This window comes from Nilaparvata lugens, chromosome 9 (assembly GCF_014356525.2).
Source record: "Nilaparvata lugens isolate BPH chromosome 9, ASM1435652v1, whole genome shotgun sequence".
NCBI lineage: Eukaryota > Metazoa > Arthropoda > Insecta > Hemiptera > Delphacidae > Nilaparvata > Nilaparvata lugens.
The window spans coordinates 8245778-8262689 of record NC_052512.1 but is presented as its reverse complement, the minus strand read 5'-3'; the positions used below and the strand labels follow the sequence as shown (position 1 = coordinate 8262689).

The window sequence follows — 16912 nt, the reverse complement described above, 5'->3', positions numbered from 1 at the left end:
TGAAGTAATATTGTTTTATGTGGTTTTAATGGCACCTTACCAAGGTACCTCATTGCACGGTAATATTTCTGTACATGAAATCATATGGAAATATGATTTCGTATTCATCTCTTTTCAAATGATTTTAGAAATATTACATGTAATTGATAAGGTACCGGTTCAAAAGTATGGCTAATTCAACGTCTTATTTATAGTTGAAAATAATGGTTGTCACGACATGCTTTCAAGTCATTTATAGTTGAAAATAATGGTTGTCACGACGTGCTTTCAACGACTATTATAGTTGAAAATTATGGTTGTTACAGTTTTTTCAACTATTATTCAACTTTGAGAATAATGTGGACGGCGGACATTTTTCGTGTTTTCAACGTTGAATTCCAACGTCTTTTCAATGTTAAGGTATTACGTGTTTCTAACGTTATTCAACGTTTCTGTGCTACTGGATAAACTTTTTTGTACACACGTTCACATCAAATCAGAATCAGCTGACTTCAAGGTTATTTTACAGCCCTAGGGCCGTAAAAATTCTACTTGCCTGGTGAGAAAACAATCATTTTCGGCCTCCATATGATGCACGTGAACCAGCTCATTACATCCAAGTGGGGCGAAATAGTACCTCACATAACAAGTCCGGTAATGGTAGTTTACCGCATAAGTAGAATTATCATACGAATGCGTTAAAATACCGTTACCATACAAGTTACGTACAATATTTCTTGTCATACTTTCTCAGGAATAATAATATTGCTGAGAACAGTAACTATTACCTGCTGCTGCTCGAGTTACTGCATTCTATAAACATGACCTAGCCATAGTGCCTGGTTCATAACAGACCCATCGATCTCAGATAGTATAATAAAGGCTAATGTTAAAAAATGTCAGATGAGTTCTTATAACTTGAAACTTATTAGATGAGTTCTTCTAATAATATTTGAGTTATTCTATTAGTTACTTAGATATTATTAACTCAGTGGACAGTGCCTCTGAGAGATATTTTCTACGAGGCAGAATGATGCAGAACTGTTAGGAATTTGAGACTGAAACAATTTGATTTGAATAAGAAACGTGTCAGATGTTTCTTATTGTAAAGTCATAAAGGTTTCTTCACGTAGCTACGCTAAGCTGAAATACTCTCAGAGAGACCTAGCGTCCTATCTACTAATAATGGGAAAATACTCAACTGTAAATGAAAACATATGATCTCTTCACAGTATAGTATGCTGTAATGAAATCACATGTTTTCTTGTTCTGCAAAAGGCTGTTTACCGGCTGATTTGATGCATGGAAAACAGCTGCAATTGAGGTTAGTATGACAAAAAAGTCTATTAGGTATCACTTTTATAAGTCTATCACGATTTAGAAGAAGAAGAAGCGAACGATAGACTGTAGTCTTTCAATGGAACTGCCGACTGAGATGTGCATTTATATAATATAAGGCATAAGACCAATCTAGAAAGGTGGAGAATACATCCGGCCTATTGGGGTCGCAGAGAACCGCCAGCCCTTAAAAACCACACAGCCAAAAAAAAAAAAAAAAAATGAGACAAATTGGGCTATTCTGTCAACTGGGACGACGACCAAACTAGTTCTTTTTCCGATCCAGCTTGTCGCTTCACACACATGACAAGCTTGGTTACTCGCCAAGATCCACCAACCACTGGCTATAAATTCTATGACCAACGTGGTAGGCAACGTTTTCCAACTCGTCAAAAGTGGCATCTTTTCTACAGAGCTGTGGATGATTATTTTGTCAATGAGTTCAGATTCATATTGTTGGTTGAATATTATGAAGGACAATATTAAGAATCATGAATATCCTGATCACTCAAAATGTAATTTATAAATGTTTGTTATTTTTCAAATATATGACATAATTATTATGTAAAATTTTCACTGTACTAGTTGAAATCTATTATTTGGTTCCATTTATTTATTCAATTTTAGGTTTCCAGTTCAATAGCAATAGCTTTAAAGCATTAAACTGTTATAACTGAATGAATATTGTGGTTTTCTGATACAGTTCTTCTGCGGTACAACCTGTTTTCAGTTTAACCGCCAAGTTCAATTCCATAAAACCAAAATTTAACTTGCAGGGTCCCAACAGAATGCATTACATCGAATTGCATTAGATTTTCTTGACCTCAAGGATACCTTGAACTTCCAATAAAATTCACAATAAATTGAAAAAGAATTTTGTAGTGATGAAATTTCCACCAATTTATTATCACTATTCTTGGAAAAGGTACCAGGTAGCACAGAAACGTTGAAATAACGTTACCAACACGTAATACCTTAACGTGAAAGACGTTGAAATTCAACGTGAAAAGATGTTGAAATTCAACGTTGAAAACACGAAAAAAATGTCCGCGTTTCACATTATTTTCAACGTTGAATAACAGTTGAAAAAACATTGTAACAACCATTATTTCAACTATAATAGACGTTGAAAGCCGTCGTGACAACCATTATTTTAACTATAAATAGACGTTGAAAGCACGTCGTGACAACCATTATTTCAACTATAAATAGACGTTGAATTAGCCATACTTTTCAAACTGGTACCTTATCAATTACATGGTAATATTTCTCAAATCATTTGAAAAGAGATGAGAATACGAAATCATATTTCCATTCATTTACATATGATTTCATGTAACAGAAATATACCGTGCAATGCGGTACATTGGTAAGGTGACATTAAAAACACACAATAAAAACCATATTACTTCATCTCTTTTCTGTATAGGGCTACTTTTTATAGAACTAGAAAGAAAAATAAAATCTCAGTACCCTTTTTGAATTATTTAATCACTATTATTAATCATTATTTAAATGATTCAAAAAGGGTACTGAGATTTTATTTCTTTTATCCATATTACTTCAATTTTGATCCACAAAAAAGTAGTATGATAAAAGTTTGTTTAAAAACTGAGATGGTTCAACCAAATTACCATGGTAATTAATATACTCTGCCAAGCTCAAAAACATTTTATGTCTGTAAGAAAACAACTAACTTAAAACTATTATTTCAAGAATTCAGCAGTTGTTTAAAAATCTTGATTTTTAGTATGATAATTTCATCTGTGTGAGTAAAAATAGCTCAATTCTTTTTAGCAAATAATATAGATCATCTAAATTTTTACTTGACATTTATGCCAGTTTAAACTATGCCAATTGGCAAAACAATAATAATTGTCTTCTTAAACCGTCAGCTGATGTTGTCAATTAGTTTTCTTTCCTTGCCCTATTACCATAGGTAAGAAAGTTGCTTTCCAAAAAAAAATAAGGTACCTAATTCATGTTTTCTATACGTTTCAAGGTCCCCTGAGTCCAAAAAAATGATTTTTGGGTGTTGGTCTGTGTGTGTGTGTGTGTGTATGTGTGTGTGTGTATGTGTGTGGTGTGTGGTATGTGTGTATGTCTGTGAACACGATAACTCCATTCCTAATTAACCGATTGACTTGAAATTTCAAACTTAAGGTCATTATACCATGAGGATCCGACAATAAGAAATACAACAAAATCCAATTAAAAGATGGCGGAAAAAAATGGTGGATAATTACTAAAAACCATGTTTTTCACGTTTTCCTCGGAAACGGCTCTAACGATTTTCTTCAAATTATACCTGGATAGCTATTTATAAGCCCTATCAACTGACATGAGTCTCATTTCTGGGAAAATTTCAGGAGATCCGTAATATTCTTGAGAAAAATGGCGGATAATGACTAAAAATTCATGTTTTTCACGGTTTTCTCGAAAACGGCTATAAAGATTCTTTCAAATTTATACCATGGATAGCTATTCATAAGCCCTATCAACTGACATGAGTCTCATTTCTGGGAAAATTTCTGGAGCTCTGTAATATTCTTGAGAAAAATGGCGGATAATGACTAAGAATCCATGTTTTTCACCGTTTTCTCGAAAACGGCTCTAACGATTTCCTTTAAATTCATACCATGGATAGATATCATAAGCACTATCAACTGGCCTGAGTCTCATTTCTGGGAAAATTCCATGATCCCGTAATATTCTTGAGAAAAATGGCGGATAATGACTAAAAAACCAGGTTTTTCAGGTTTTCTCGAAAACGGCTTCAACGATTTTCTTCAAATTTGAACCATGGATAGCTATTATAAGCCCTATCAAATGACATGAGTTCTTTCATGGGAAAATTGCAGGAGCTCCGTAATATTCTTGAGGAAAATGGCGAATAATTACTGAAAAACCATGTTTTTCACGATTTTCTCAAAATAACTTGACCGATTTTTTTCAAATTCATACCCTGTATCATCAGCTCTATCAACTGGCATGAGTCTCCTTTCTGGGAAAGGGGGGTCCACCCCATCCTGGGAAATGGACTTAGTAACCTCCTTCTCGTGCTGAGGTAGGTAGGTAGCGCAGTTCATAAAAAGAACACATAGTCGATATATTTCATCTGTAGATCAGCTGTTTTGACGACTTTAAAAAAAATGAGACTAAAAAAATCATCGAATTTCACAATTACACAAAGAAGAAGTACTTTGGAAACAATTATTCATACACATATATACAGAAGTCTGATCGTAGTTTAAAATATGAGCAAGGAAAGTTGGTGAGTGTATCACACAGATTTTTATTTAGTCATGCCTAGATGAGGGTTTTAGAATTAAAAGATTCAATTGATAATTTACACCAGCTGTACATTTCAGAAGACAATATTATTGTCTTGCCAATTGGCATCCTATAAACCCCCCTACATTTTAGTTTTCAGGTATGATGATTGTTTGTGATTTATGCAATAGCCAAACAATATTTTATTACAGTGTTTCAATAGAAAGGAACTTTCAAAATAACTTTCCACTTTCATTTCATAATACTTTAATATTTTATTAAATATTTGTGTAAAATAAATATAAATATTAATGTGTTTAAATATTTTATCTTATACCTTCATATTTTTAATTACCGACAAAATTAGATTGTTTTTTTTCTCCACTGAAATACTCTGACTGTCGCATATTTTAGCCAATCCTTAATAGCGTCTTCAATTTGGGTCTCAATGCCCACAGTCGACCCACAGATTGTTTGATAGAATCTGAAACATAAGGTAATATAAATTTTAATGAAAATTCTATAAATATGAAGGCAGATGAAATTTTGCCACCACATAGGAGCTATTATTTGATACAGGTGTTGCATGGTTAAAAGGGAGAAAAGGGATAAAGGGACAAGTACAAAAATTTTCTCAAGTGCACATCTAATTTTTGTTATACACATTGATATTTTGAATCACAAGGCGAGGTGATGACTGTTTTTTAGATATTCGTTCAAACATTCAAATTGACTGAGAATAAAGTAAGAATATTGGGTTTCCAAATTTTGTAGCATAGACGAGTTTCAACTTGAAATACTCCTCTTTCATTAGTCCTAGAACTAAACAATAAGGCTCTATATAAAAACGGTAAAAATTTACTTCTTAGATTCATGAGTAAAATGTAATAGTGACTGTAGGTAAATACTTAGTTTTATGAAAAAAAACAGTTGTATGCCGATATTTTAACCATTTTTTATTGGCCTACTAAATTTTGTAACCTAGACCAAAAGTTAAAATCACAATGAAATTAATCAAAAATATCCTTGCATAACTAATCATAAATTTGATTCCCTGAATATGATGGAATTCCCCAACATAAGAATATTACTAAACTGATGAAAACTCCTATATTGAACACTTTTAATAGGCCTATTTACTTTTCAGCCTTTTTAATGTTACTACAAACTAAGAGGAATACAGGTTCAGTGCTGGCAAAAAATGATAGATGTAAAATAGGAATAGACCCAGTTTGACTTTTGCTGTTCCACTTGCCATCAAAGATGGCGTTCATGAAAACTGACCATTTTTTTGGTGAGTGGCGGTTTTCATGGCAGGCGGAACACTGGCGACCCGGCCTATCACAGTAGAACTCTCTGGAGGTGTGGCGAAACATCCATCCACATCCGACCTATCTCAGTGCATGGAAACCACCAGGAAGGTATGAGAATGCGCTTGTCATTCCTATGGTTCCCTCACCAAAACTGGAATGATCCAGTAGCTCCCTGCTTCCTCCAGAAGATTCCGGAAACCCCACGTCTCTGCCATCCCTCTAAAGGCCTCGTCCATAACAATACAGACAGAAGCAAATCCCTTCGAGTAGGAACGTGGACCTCGCTGAGGACTGCTATAATGAGGTCCACGTTATAATGGCAGTGGAGAAAGATAGGAGAAGAATGTTGCCGACTCTCTAATGTCATCAATGCCTTCTATAGATGGTAGCTGATACAGGTTTATTGATGTAATATTAACTGTTCAATCTCGTTTAAAATAATCAATTATATTTTATTGAGCAAGAAATTTCATTTTTCAATATTTTTATAATGAATTTTCATAATTAAAATGAAAGATTTTGTCAATTGAATATTAACTCTACATTGTTAGAAGACAAGAAAGAGATAGCACTTTCCGCTTCATTGAATGATAGACAAGGATAGCAATACCATTGCTAATCAAACACTGCCATTATAACGTGGACCTCACTATAGAGGACAGGAAGCTCTCCGATTGGCTGATTCATGATACGCCAACCAAATCAGCCAATCGGAGAACTTCCTGTCTGGTCATGCCGTGCCGACTCGTCTTGAAAACGCCTCGTGTGTTTCGGTCCTTACCTTGCCAAGACACAGCCATTCCTCATGCAACAGTAGTGTAAAATACGGTGAGAATCTCTCATACTCTGGCTTACTGAAGGATTTATGTTACAATCCTCTGTCTCAACATGGAAGGGTGTCAGAAATGCATCGGTCCCTGGATCTGTAATCCTGCATCTGAATGAATCGAACTCAAATTATTATGTATCAAGGATCTAGGGCTGGTTTCCGAGCTCGGGATTTGGCTAAGTTCTAGACTTAAAACAGCTAGAGCAGAAAATTATCTTCCCGAAATGGGGCGTAGTAGTAATCAACGTTTAAATTAAATTTCGAAAAAATAGAAAATTGAACACAAATTACATAAAGAGAAAATAGTGTAGAGTATCAGCTATTTTGTATTATTCAGGAATGTTTCATTTCGCCAAGCAAAAACGTTTCCAATTACGGAAATGAGAAAATAAAGATTATCATAAAAACTACGACTACACCCCATTTCGGAAAGCCAATTTTCTGACTCCAGATGTTCAAAGTCTAGAACTTAGCTAAATCCCGAGCTCGGAAACCGGCCCTAAACAATACCTACTATTACTTCAGGCCCCACAACTGATCTCTAATAAACTATGACGTCATCACATGTAGATCATAAATGATCTACTAGCAGTAAGCAAGCAAAATAAGAGCGCTGATGCTTGTTATCACATCTGATATGGTAATCAACAAAATTGGAGTTACAAATTCAATTTCCAAGGTGTTCCATTCCATTAAATATGGTTTGTTTATCACTCTTTTAATATTAGTTTGTGGAAAGTGATGATGAATTTGGGGTTTTAAATCATGGGATAGACTTAAAACTGTTGTGTACCTAATTGTTGCAGGAATTATAACAAGATTCCAAAAGTTTCCGTACGGTTTTAAGTTTAAAACGGTATTTTCTTTCTCGAAAGATGAAACTTTGAAACAAAAATGGGTGTGAGTGCATGTCCAGTGCCAACATACCTATTATAAAATTTTTGGTTTGGATCGATTTAGTATGTTATTTTGAGCCTAAAATAATAAAAATTAAACGGCGCTCACTATTGTTTTTTAAATAAACTAAGTTCAAAGTAGCACAATTTTACATGCATTTATCCTATGATGAGTAGCAGCCATTTTGATTATTGGAATCATCAAATTATGATATTCCTAATCTGAGTTTTCCTAACCCAAGCTTTTCTAACCTAAGCTTTCCTAACATAAAGCTTTTCCTGACATAAAGCTTTCCCTAACCTACAGCTTTTCCTAACCTTAGCTACTTATGGTTGCTACTTATAGGTTAAATGCATTTAAAGTTCTGCTACTTTGAACTTAGTTTATTTAAAAAACAATAGTGAGCGCCGTTCAATTTTTGTGACTTTGTGATCAAAATAACATACTAAATCGATCCCAACCAAAAATTTGATAATAGGTATGTTGGCACTGGACGTGTACTTACACCATCAATTTTAATATTCACTGGGCTTTGTTACAAATATCGATGATCGATAAATCAATTCGATATTGATTTGTGAACTATCAATAGTGATGCACATATGGAGAAGCTATCATTAGAAAAATGCAATTAATTTATTCGTATTTCATTATGAATTTGAGTTCAATGATTTTATTTCAATAAATACTTGAAAAATATTCAAATTGTTTTATTTTTCCCATCAATCTCGTCAATAAAACATGAAAACATCACAATGGATGTGAATTTTTCAATATAATTGAATACTACTCTGGTAAAATTTTAAATTCTCCATTTTATAATTCGCCCGTTGTCAATGTTTTTGAAAGCGAACCCAACTACAACGCTGTAGTGAGGTCCATGCTGTAATGGTAATGTTTACTCAGCACTGGTATTGCTATCCTTGTCTATAATTCAACAAAGCGGATAGCGCTGCCTCTTTTTCGATTTGCTCTGTTGCCAGATCGTCTTTTCACAATGTGAAAGTAACAATTAATTAACAAAATATTTCATCTTAGTTATGAAAATTCATTATAAATTTTGAAAATATAATTTATTGATTAATTGACCAAGCAAAGTGAGATCTTAGATTCAAGCCGACGGTTCTGTATTTATTTCTATTCATGTTTATATGTTGTTTTTTTTTATATTTATGTTTATATGTTCTGCATTTATAGTGATATGCAGCAATAGATTTTCATAAAATTTCAAGAGGGTGAGTTTTAGGTTATTTCAAGTTATATTTCATGAGGTGAGGTTAGGTTTTTGCTTTAAATTTGCAATATGCTAGAAAGGGCTAAAATACAGGTAGAATTATGGTTTTTGATATTTCAAAGGTGAAAAGATAGGTAAGGGGGTTAGGATTTTGCTTGGAAATTGCAATATGCTGGAAGGGATTACAGGTTTTTACAAAGATTTATGTTTAATAATGTTTTAAATATAAAGGATAGGTTAGGGGGTTAGAATTTTGCTTTGAACTCCAGAGGTTGAATGTGAAAGAGTTAGGGGTTAGGTTATTTCAATTACATTCAATAATGTTTCATGAGGTTAGGTTAGGTTTTTGCTTTAAATTTGCAATATGCTAGAAAGGGCTAGGAAACAGGTAGAATTATGGTTTTTTATATTTCAAAGGTGAAAAGATAGGTTGGAGGGTTAGGATTTTGCTGTGAAATTGCAATATGCTAGAAGGGATTACAGGTTTTACGAAGATTTACTTTTATTGATGTTTTGAATATAAAGGATAGGCTAGGGGGTTAGATTTTGCTTTGTTTTTACATAGATTTATGTTTATAAATGTTTTAATATAAAAGGATAGGTTAGGGGTTGGGATTTTGCTTTGAAATCCAGAGTGTTGAATGTGAATGGGTTAGGGGGTTAGGTAATTTCAAGTTATATTTAATAATGTTTCATAAGGTTAGGTTAGGTTTTTGCTTTAAATTTTCAATATGCTAGAAAGGCTAGGAAACAGGTGGTGTTATGGTTTTTGATATTTCAAAGATGAAAAGATAGGTAAGGGGGTTAGGATTTTGCTTTGAAATTGCAATATGCTGGAGGGATTACAGTTTTTACAAAGATTTATGTTAAATAAGTTTTTAATATAAAAGGATAGGTTAGGGGATTAGGATTCTGCTTTGAAATCCAGAGTGTTGAATGTGAAAGGGTTAGGTTAGTTTAGTTAGGTTAGGTTAGGTAAGGTTGGGTTAGGTTGGGTTAGGTTAGTTTGGTTGGGTTAGGTTAGGTTAGGTTAGGTTAGGTTAGTTAGGTTAGGTTGGGTTAGGTTAGGTTAGTTTGGTTGGGTTAGGTTAGGTTAGGTTAGGTTAGGTTTTTACAAATATTTATGATTAATAATGTTTTAAATATAAAAGGATAGGTTAGGGGGTTAGGATTTTGCTTTGAAATCCAGAGTGTTGAATGTGAAAGGGTTAGGGTTTAGGTTTTTCCAATTTACATTCAATAATGTTTCATGAGGTTAGGTTAGGTTTTTGCTTTGAATTTGCAATATGCTAGAAAGGGCTAGGAACAGGTAGAATTATGGTTTTTGATATTTCAAAGGTGAAAAGATAGGTTAGAGAGTTAGGAATTTGCTTTGAAATTGCAATATGCTGGAAGGGATTACAGGTTTTTACATAGATTTATGTTTATAAATGTTTTAAATATAAAAGGATAGGTTAGGGGGTTAGGATTTTGCTTTGAATCCAGAGTGTTGAATGTGAAAGGGTTAGGGTTTAGGTGTAGGTGTAGGTGTAGGCAGTTTAGTGGTTATGCGCCCAGTTTTGCTTTTTAACACGTAGATATACATTCAGCATCCAATATATATATTCCATTGTTGAACAAGCAAATCAGGGAAAGTGAGTCCCACACATGGTGATCCCATCTTTCAGATGAGAGCATTATAGTGCATAACAGCATTCTGCCATCTCGTTTGAAAAAACGAGTAAAACAAAAAAATACACACATGAAATTTGGAATTACCAAGTCTTGGTAAAATTATAAAATATATCAAAGTTCTAGGATATATTTTATAATTTAACCAATTGTTGAGTCATATAGAACAAGGCCATATTATTAGACGTTTTTAGTGGAGTTGGCAGGGCAAGATAGGCTGATTATCTGCTGATCACAAACCGCAACCAATAAATTTGTGAGCTTTTTAAGATTAAAGTAATTTCACTTAGTGCCGTTTTAATTTTAATCGTGATTGGGTTTCTTCTTTCCAAAAAGCTTCTCTGATTGGTTCCCCTGATTAATCACGGTTAAAATCTAATCGGCTTTTGTGCAACTGTAGGTATGGTACTTAAATGTTTTATGTAGTATTGCAATTCAACAGTTTTCAACGGTCAGGCGACTCTTAATGAAGCTATCGATTCAATTATCTGAGACAAATTAAATGAGACAATTGTTCTTGGTCTAAATATAGGATATTCAGAACTCAAGATACAAGTATTAATAATGTATTTATCGAAACATAATATTTCAGGATTTGAACATACTCTAGTTTTTCAAAATTCATTTTTAACGAATTAAAAATGTATTCACTTGATAAAAAAAGCAAACTGCTAACTGTATCAAGATGTATACAGTCAGTTCAGTTCAGTTCAGTTCAGTTTCAGTTCTTCGCCACAGTCAACGTTGTCAACGTTGTCAGTCTACATTGAACGAATTTGACAAACTCGTATATCATGTGCATGGTAAGTTATGTTCAATCTAATAGAATCTTTATTAACGAGATTTACTGCAATTGATATTCAAATGCTGTAAAAGTTAGGTTTACTTCTAAATAATTGTGTACACTCTCATCATTCTTCCCACATCATGTCATATGAGCAATGAGCATAGAACTTGAAAGAATAGAGAGGTTAACTGATCACAGTTCCACGAAACTGGCCTTTTTGATATATTGGCAATGAATAATATGTATTACATCGATATGTACTGTATCGACCTTTCAATAATTTGATTTTGATATTCGATAATCAAAATGGCTGCCTCTAATAGGTTAAATGCATGTAAAATTGTGCAACTTTGAACTTTGTTTATTTAAAAACAATAGTGAGCGCCGTTTATTTCTTGTGATTTTGGGTTCAAAATAACATACTAAATCGATTCCAACAAAAATTTGATGACAGGTGAGTTGGCACTGGACGTGCACTTACACCAAGATGAATTTATCAATAACTCTATCACTGAATTTAGTAGGCCTATGTCTATCAATCTAAAAGTATGGATAAATTATTGCATTTGTGGAATAGAGTGTTTTTATTTCAATAGATTTTTATTATTAAAATACAAGTGTCTTCAATCTGAAATTAAATAGTAATCCATCCAATAAAGAATCGATACAGTACCAAGAGTTACATTGATAAGATAGTAGAAACTACTAAGATCTAGGAAGAATCAATCTACATGTTATGACGTCATAATTATTGTGGGGCCTGAAGTAATAGTAGTTATTGCCCTAAATGATACGAGTACTGGAACAGCCCCGTATAATGTAGCCCAGTCAATGGAGACAAAATAAAAAAAGTTTTTCCATAAATAAAAAATCTGTTGTGGTACACTCACACAACTTTCCTCGCTCATTGAACTGTAAGCCTCATTCTCAAACGAGAATAAATCAGGGAAATAACATGATGACGAATTTCTATAAGTTTCAAGGTCCCCTGGTGGTTTTTGGGTATTGGTCTGTATGTATGTGTGTGTGTGTGTGTGGTGTGTGTGTGTGTGTGTGTGTTGTGTGTGTGTGTGTGTGGTGTGTGGTGTGTGTGGTGTGTGTGTGTGTGTGTGTGTGTGTTGTGTGTGTGTGGTTGTGTGTGTGTGTGTGTGTGTGTGTTGGTGTGTGTGTGTGTGTGTGTGTGTGTGTTGTGTGTGTGTGTGTTGTGTGTGTGTTGTGTTGTGTGTGTGTGGTGTGTGTGGTGTGTGGTGTGTGTGTGTGTGGTGTGTGTGTTGTGTGTGGTGTGTGTGTGTGTGTGTGTGTGTGTGTGTGTGGTGTGTGTGTGTGTGTGTGTGTGTGGTGGTGTGTGTGTGTGTGTGTGTGGTGGTGTGTGTGTGTGGTGTGTGGTGTGTGTGTTTATTTTGTGTGTGTATTTTATGTGTGTATTTTAATTTTAATAATATTAAAATTATTTTCACACAATCCTATTGTGGTGTGTGTGTGTGTGTACACGATATCCCATCTCCCAATTAACGGAATGACTTGAATTTGGAACTTAAGGTCCTTACAATATAAGGATCCGACACAAACAATTTCGATCAAATGCAATCCAAGATGGCGGCTAAAATAGCGAAAATTTTGTCAAACAGGGTTTTTCGCGATTTTCTCGAAAACCGCTCAAACGATTTTGATCAAATTCATACCTAAAACAGTCATTGATAAGCTCTATCGACTGTCACAAGTCCCATATCTGTAAAAATTCAGGAGCACCGCCCCATCTATGCAAAGTTTGATTTAAGATTCCCAATTATCAGGCCTCAGATACAATTTGAACAAAAAATTTACGTGGAAAAGATTGAGCATGAAAATCTCTACAATTAATGTTCAGTAACATTTTCACCTAAAATTGAAAATAAGCTCGAAATTCGAGAAAATGTGATTATCCAATTGCAAACTGTTGGCAAATGTGATTCTATAATATGATCACTATGAAGTGATAGCAGACCTTGTATGTCTCCAGCGCTATTCTCCTGTCACAAGCTGACTCAGATCTTTTTGTTTATAAGAGTAGACTTGAGATGCGCGGGAACACTAGCGTCAGGTGATCAATTCTCATAACGGCAAGGAAAGTTGTGTGAGTGAGCCACACCGATTTTTACTTTCCTTGCCCTATTACCATAGGTAAGGAAGTATTGCTTCCAAAAAAATTAAGGTACCCCAATTTTCCAATTTCTATACGTTTCAAGGTCCCTGAGTCCAAAAAAGTGGTTTTTGGGTATTGGTCTGTATGTGTGTGTGTGTGTGTGTGTGTTGGTGTGTGTGTGTGTGTGTGGTGTGTGTGTTGTGTGTGTGTGTGTTGTGTGTGTGTGTGTGTTGTGTGTGTGTGTGTGTGTGTGTGTGGTGTGTGTGTGAGTGTGTTGTGTGTGGTGTGGTGTGGGTGTGGTGTGTGTGTGTGTGGTGTTATGTATGAGTGTATGTGTGTATGTGTACACGATATCTCATCTCCCAATTGACGGAATGACTTGAAATTTGGAACCTAAGGTCCTCACAATATAAGGATCCGACACAACATTTCGATCTGATGCAATTCAATATGGCGGATAAAATGGTGAAAATGTTGTCAAAAACAGGGTTTTTCGCGATTTTCTCGAAAACGGCTCCAACGATTTTGATCAATTCATACCTAAAATAGTCATGATAAGCTCTATCAACTGCCACTAGTCCTATATCTGTTAAAATTTCAAGAGCTCCGCCCCATCTATGCAAAGTTTGATTTTAGATTCCTAATTATCAGGCTCTAGATACAATTCAAACAAAGATTCCAAGTGGAAAATATTGAGCATGGAAATCTCTTCAATTAATGTCCAGTAACATTTTCACCTGGAATTAAAATTAAGCTCAAAATTCGAGAAAATGTTATTATTTCAATTACAAACTGTTGGCAATTGTTGATTCTATTGAATCATTCACTATGAAGAGATAGCAAACTTCGTGTGTCTCCAGGCTTATTATCCTGTCACCAGCTGGCTTGGATCTTTAAATAGTAGACTTGAGATGCGCGGGAACACTAGCGTCAGGTGATAAATTTTCATAACGGCAAGGAAAGAAAGTTGTGTGAGTGCGCCACACCAGATTTTTTCCTTTGTGTAAATTGTGAAATTCGATTATTTTTTTTAAAGTCGTCGAAACAGCTGTTCTACAGATGAAAAAATATCTCGTCTATGTGTTTTTTATTACTTCCTTGCCCTACTACCATAGGTAAGGAAAGTATTGCTTTCCAAAAGAAATTAAGGTACCCCAATTTCAAGTTTTCTATACGTTTCTAGGTCCCCTGAGTCAATACCCACTATTACTTCGGGCCCCACAACTAATTAATGACGTCATAACATGTAGATTGATTCTTCTTAGATCATAGTAGTTTCTAATAGCTTATCAATGTAACTTTTGTTACGGTACTGTATCGATTTTTTTTTGGATGGAAAAGTCTACTATTCAAATTTCAGATTGAAGACACTTGTATTTTATCAGATATGAATTTTATTGAGATAGAAACACTTTATTCCACAAATGCAATAATTTATCCATACTTTCAGCTTGATGAACATAGGCCTACACGAATCAGTGATAGAGCTATTGATAAATTCATCTCAGCAAAGAAACTCAATAATAGCCTGTATCAAAATCAAAGGAGAGGTAAATCAAAGATAAACCAAATTTGAAGTGACCCTTTTTTAGGAAGAGGCTCCCACAAACTTGATTACAATGAATCTGTGTAAAAAGAAACCCATCAGGAGACTGTTTTTCAGAAGTGAGGTAAAACCTTTAATATTATGATGTTATGGACAGTTCTAACACTTTGCATTCACTTTTTAATTTATCAGTTCAAAGTTCTCTCACACACTTATTTACACTGTTCTTCCACACTCTAATAAATTACACTGTTATTTCACATTTTATTTATACTGTTCTTTCACACTTCAATTAAATATTTCCGACTCACACTTTATTCACACTGTTCTTCTACACTTCATGTGAACCGTTGTTCTGTAGAATTGAAGTTCTTTCTTCTTATTGCTTGTATCCATTCTCATTTCAAAGTTTTATCTTTTGAAAAAGAAAATACCGTGCGGATCGAAACTTTTGGAGTCTTGTTATAATTCCTGCAACAGTAATTCAAGTCCATGACCGGCAGTCGCCAGACAGACTCCGTCAAAATATGTAACAATCAAAACACAAATAACGAGAGATGGCCGCAGATAGGTTGTTTCGTGTGGCTCTGTAGATGGTCTGCCATAGTAACTCATGAAACAATCTCTAACTGGTCTACAAGTCCACTGGTCTCATCATCTGTCAATGAGTAGAGAAGGTAGTTGATGAATTTTCACGAACCAGCCTACAAAACTTCCCATACTCCAGCTCATGAACACAAATTGGCAGTCTGTTAAAATTTTTTAGCATCTGTAAGGGGTAGCATTCGTGTGCTTTCGATAGTCTGGAGTAGGCAGCTCAATGTTTTCCGTCTCCTGGTATTGTAGTGGTGCAGCTGGCCCCTCTCCTGGTAGGCATGAACCTCACTCCTTAGGAGCCGTAGGGAGCTATACATGTACTGACTGTACACTGTCAGTATTTTCACACGTTTGAAGATTGGCCGGCAGTGCTCCAGTAATGCTATGACGTGATGACATGGAGAACTTTCTTCTGTAGAAGGAGAATCCTTTCACAGCTACCTGCATGGCCCCATAGTACTATTACATAGCTTATATGACTATGGAACAGCCCATGGTAGCTGTAATTGAGTAGTTGGCAGGCACATGTTGCTTCAGCTTACGCATCAAAAACGTCACCCTGGCCAGTCGATTGCACAGCATGTCAATATGTCGATCCCACGATAGAGTGGGGTCCATCACAAAACCCAAGAGTTTGACCTCCACCTCACCATGAGCCTGACCACGCCTTGAGGTGCACAACAGCCTCTCCTACAAGAAGATTAGACTGGTCAACAGCAGTTAAGAGGTCCTCATCCTGGGCCAGCAGGGTGGTATCATCGGCAAACAATAAGGCTCTTCCATGCACACTGAAGTCGTTGATGGATACAAGGAACAACAGAGGACCAAGAATCAATCCCTGCGGCACCCCATAGATCACCTCCCTCGACCGTGATTCCGCACCATTCACTGATGTGAACTGCATTCTATTGGATAGGTAATCCTCCATGATTTTCAGGGGAACTCCACTTATCCTATACCTCTTCATTTTACCCAATAGTATGTCACGCGAGACACAGTCGAATGCCTTGGTCAAATCACACAAAGCAACGGAGACCGACTGCCTGCCCTCCATTACCCCAAGAACCGACTCCACTAAATACCGCACAGCTCCCGTGGTTGATCTCCCCTGACGGAATCCATACTGGTGAGGTTGGAAGATGGAATTACTCTCGAAATACTGTGAAAGCTGAACATACATCACCGATTCCATGAGTTTGCCAAATAGGCCTACAGGAATTATCGAGACTGGCCTGAAATTCAACAATTCATCAGGTTTACCTTCCTTGAAGATTGGAATTGTCCTTGATGTCTTCAGCCTCTTGGGAAAAACTCCAGAATCAAACA

General features: G+C 35.3%; 1 protein-coding gene across 1 annotated transcript in view; it reads right to left on the bottom strand.

Annotated features, from left to right (window-relative positions):
- Positions 1-16033, bottom strand: part of LOC120353120 — a 31032-nt gene extending 14999 nt beyond the window's left edge. The window contains exon 1 of the mRNA XM_039435775.1: positions 15912-16033. Within this exon, the coding sequence (XP_039291709.1) occupies positions 15912-16033 (122 nt within the window). The remainder of the gene's footprint in view (positions 1-15911) is intronic.
- Between the last annotated feature and the right edge of the window lie 879 nt (positions 16034-16912).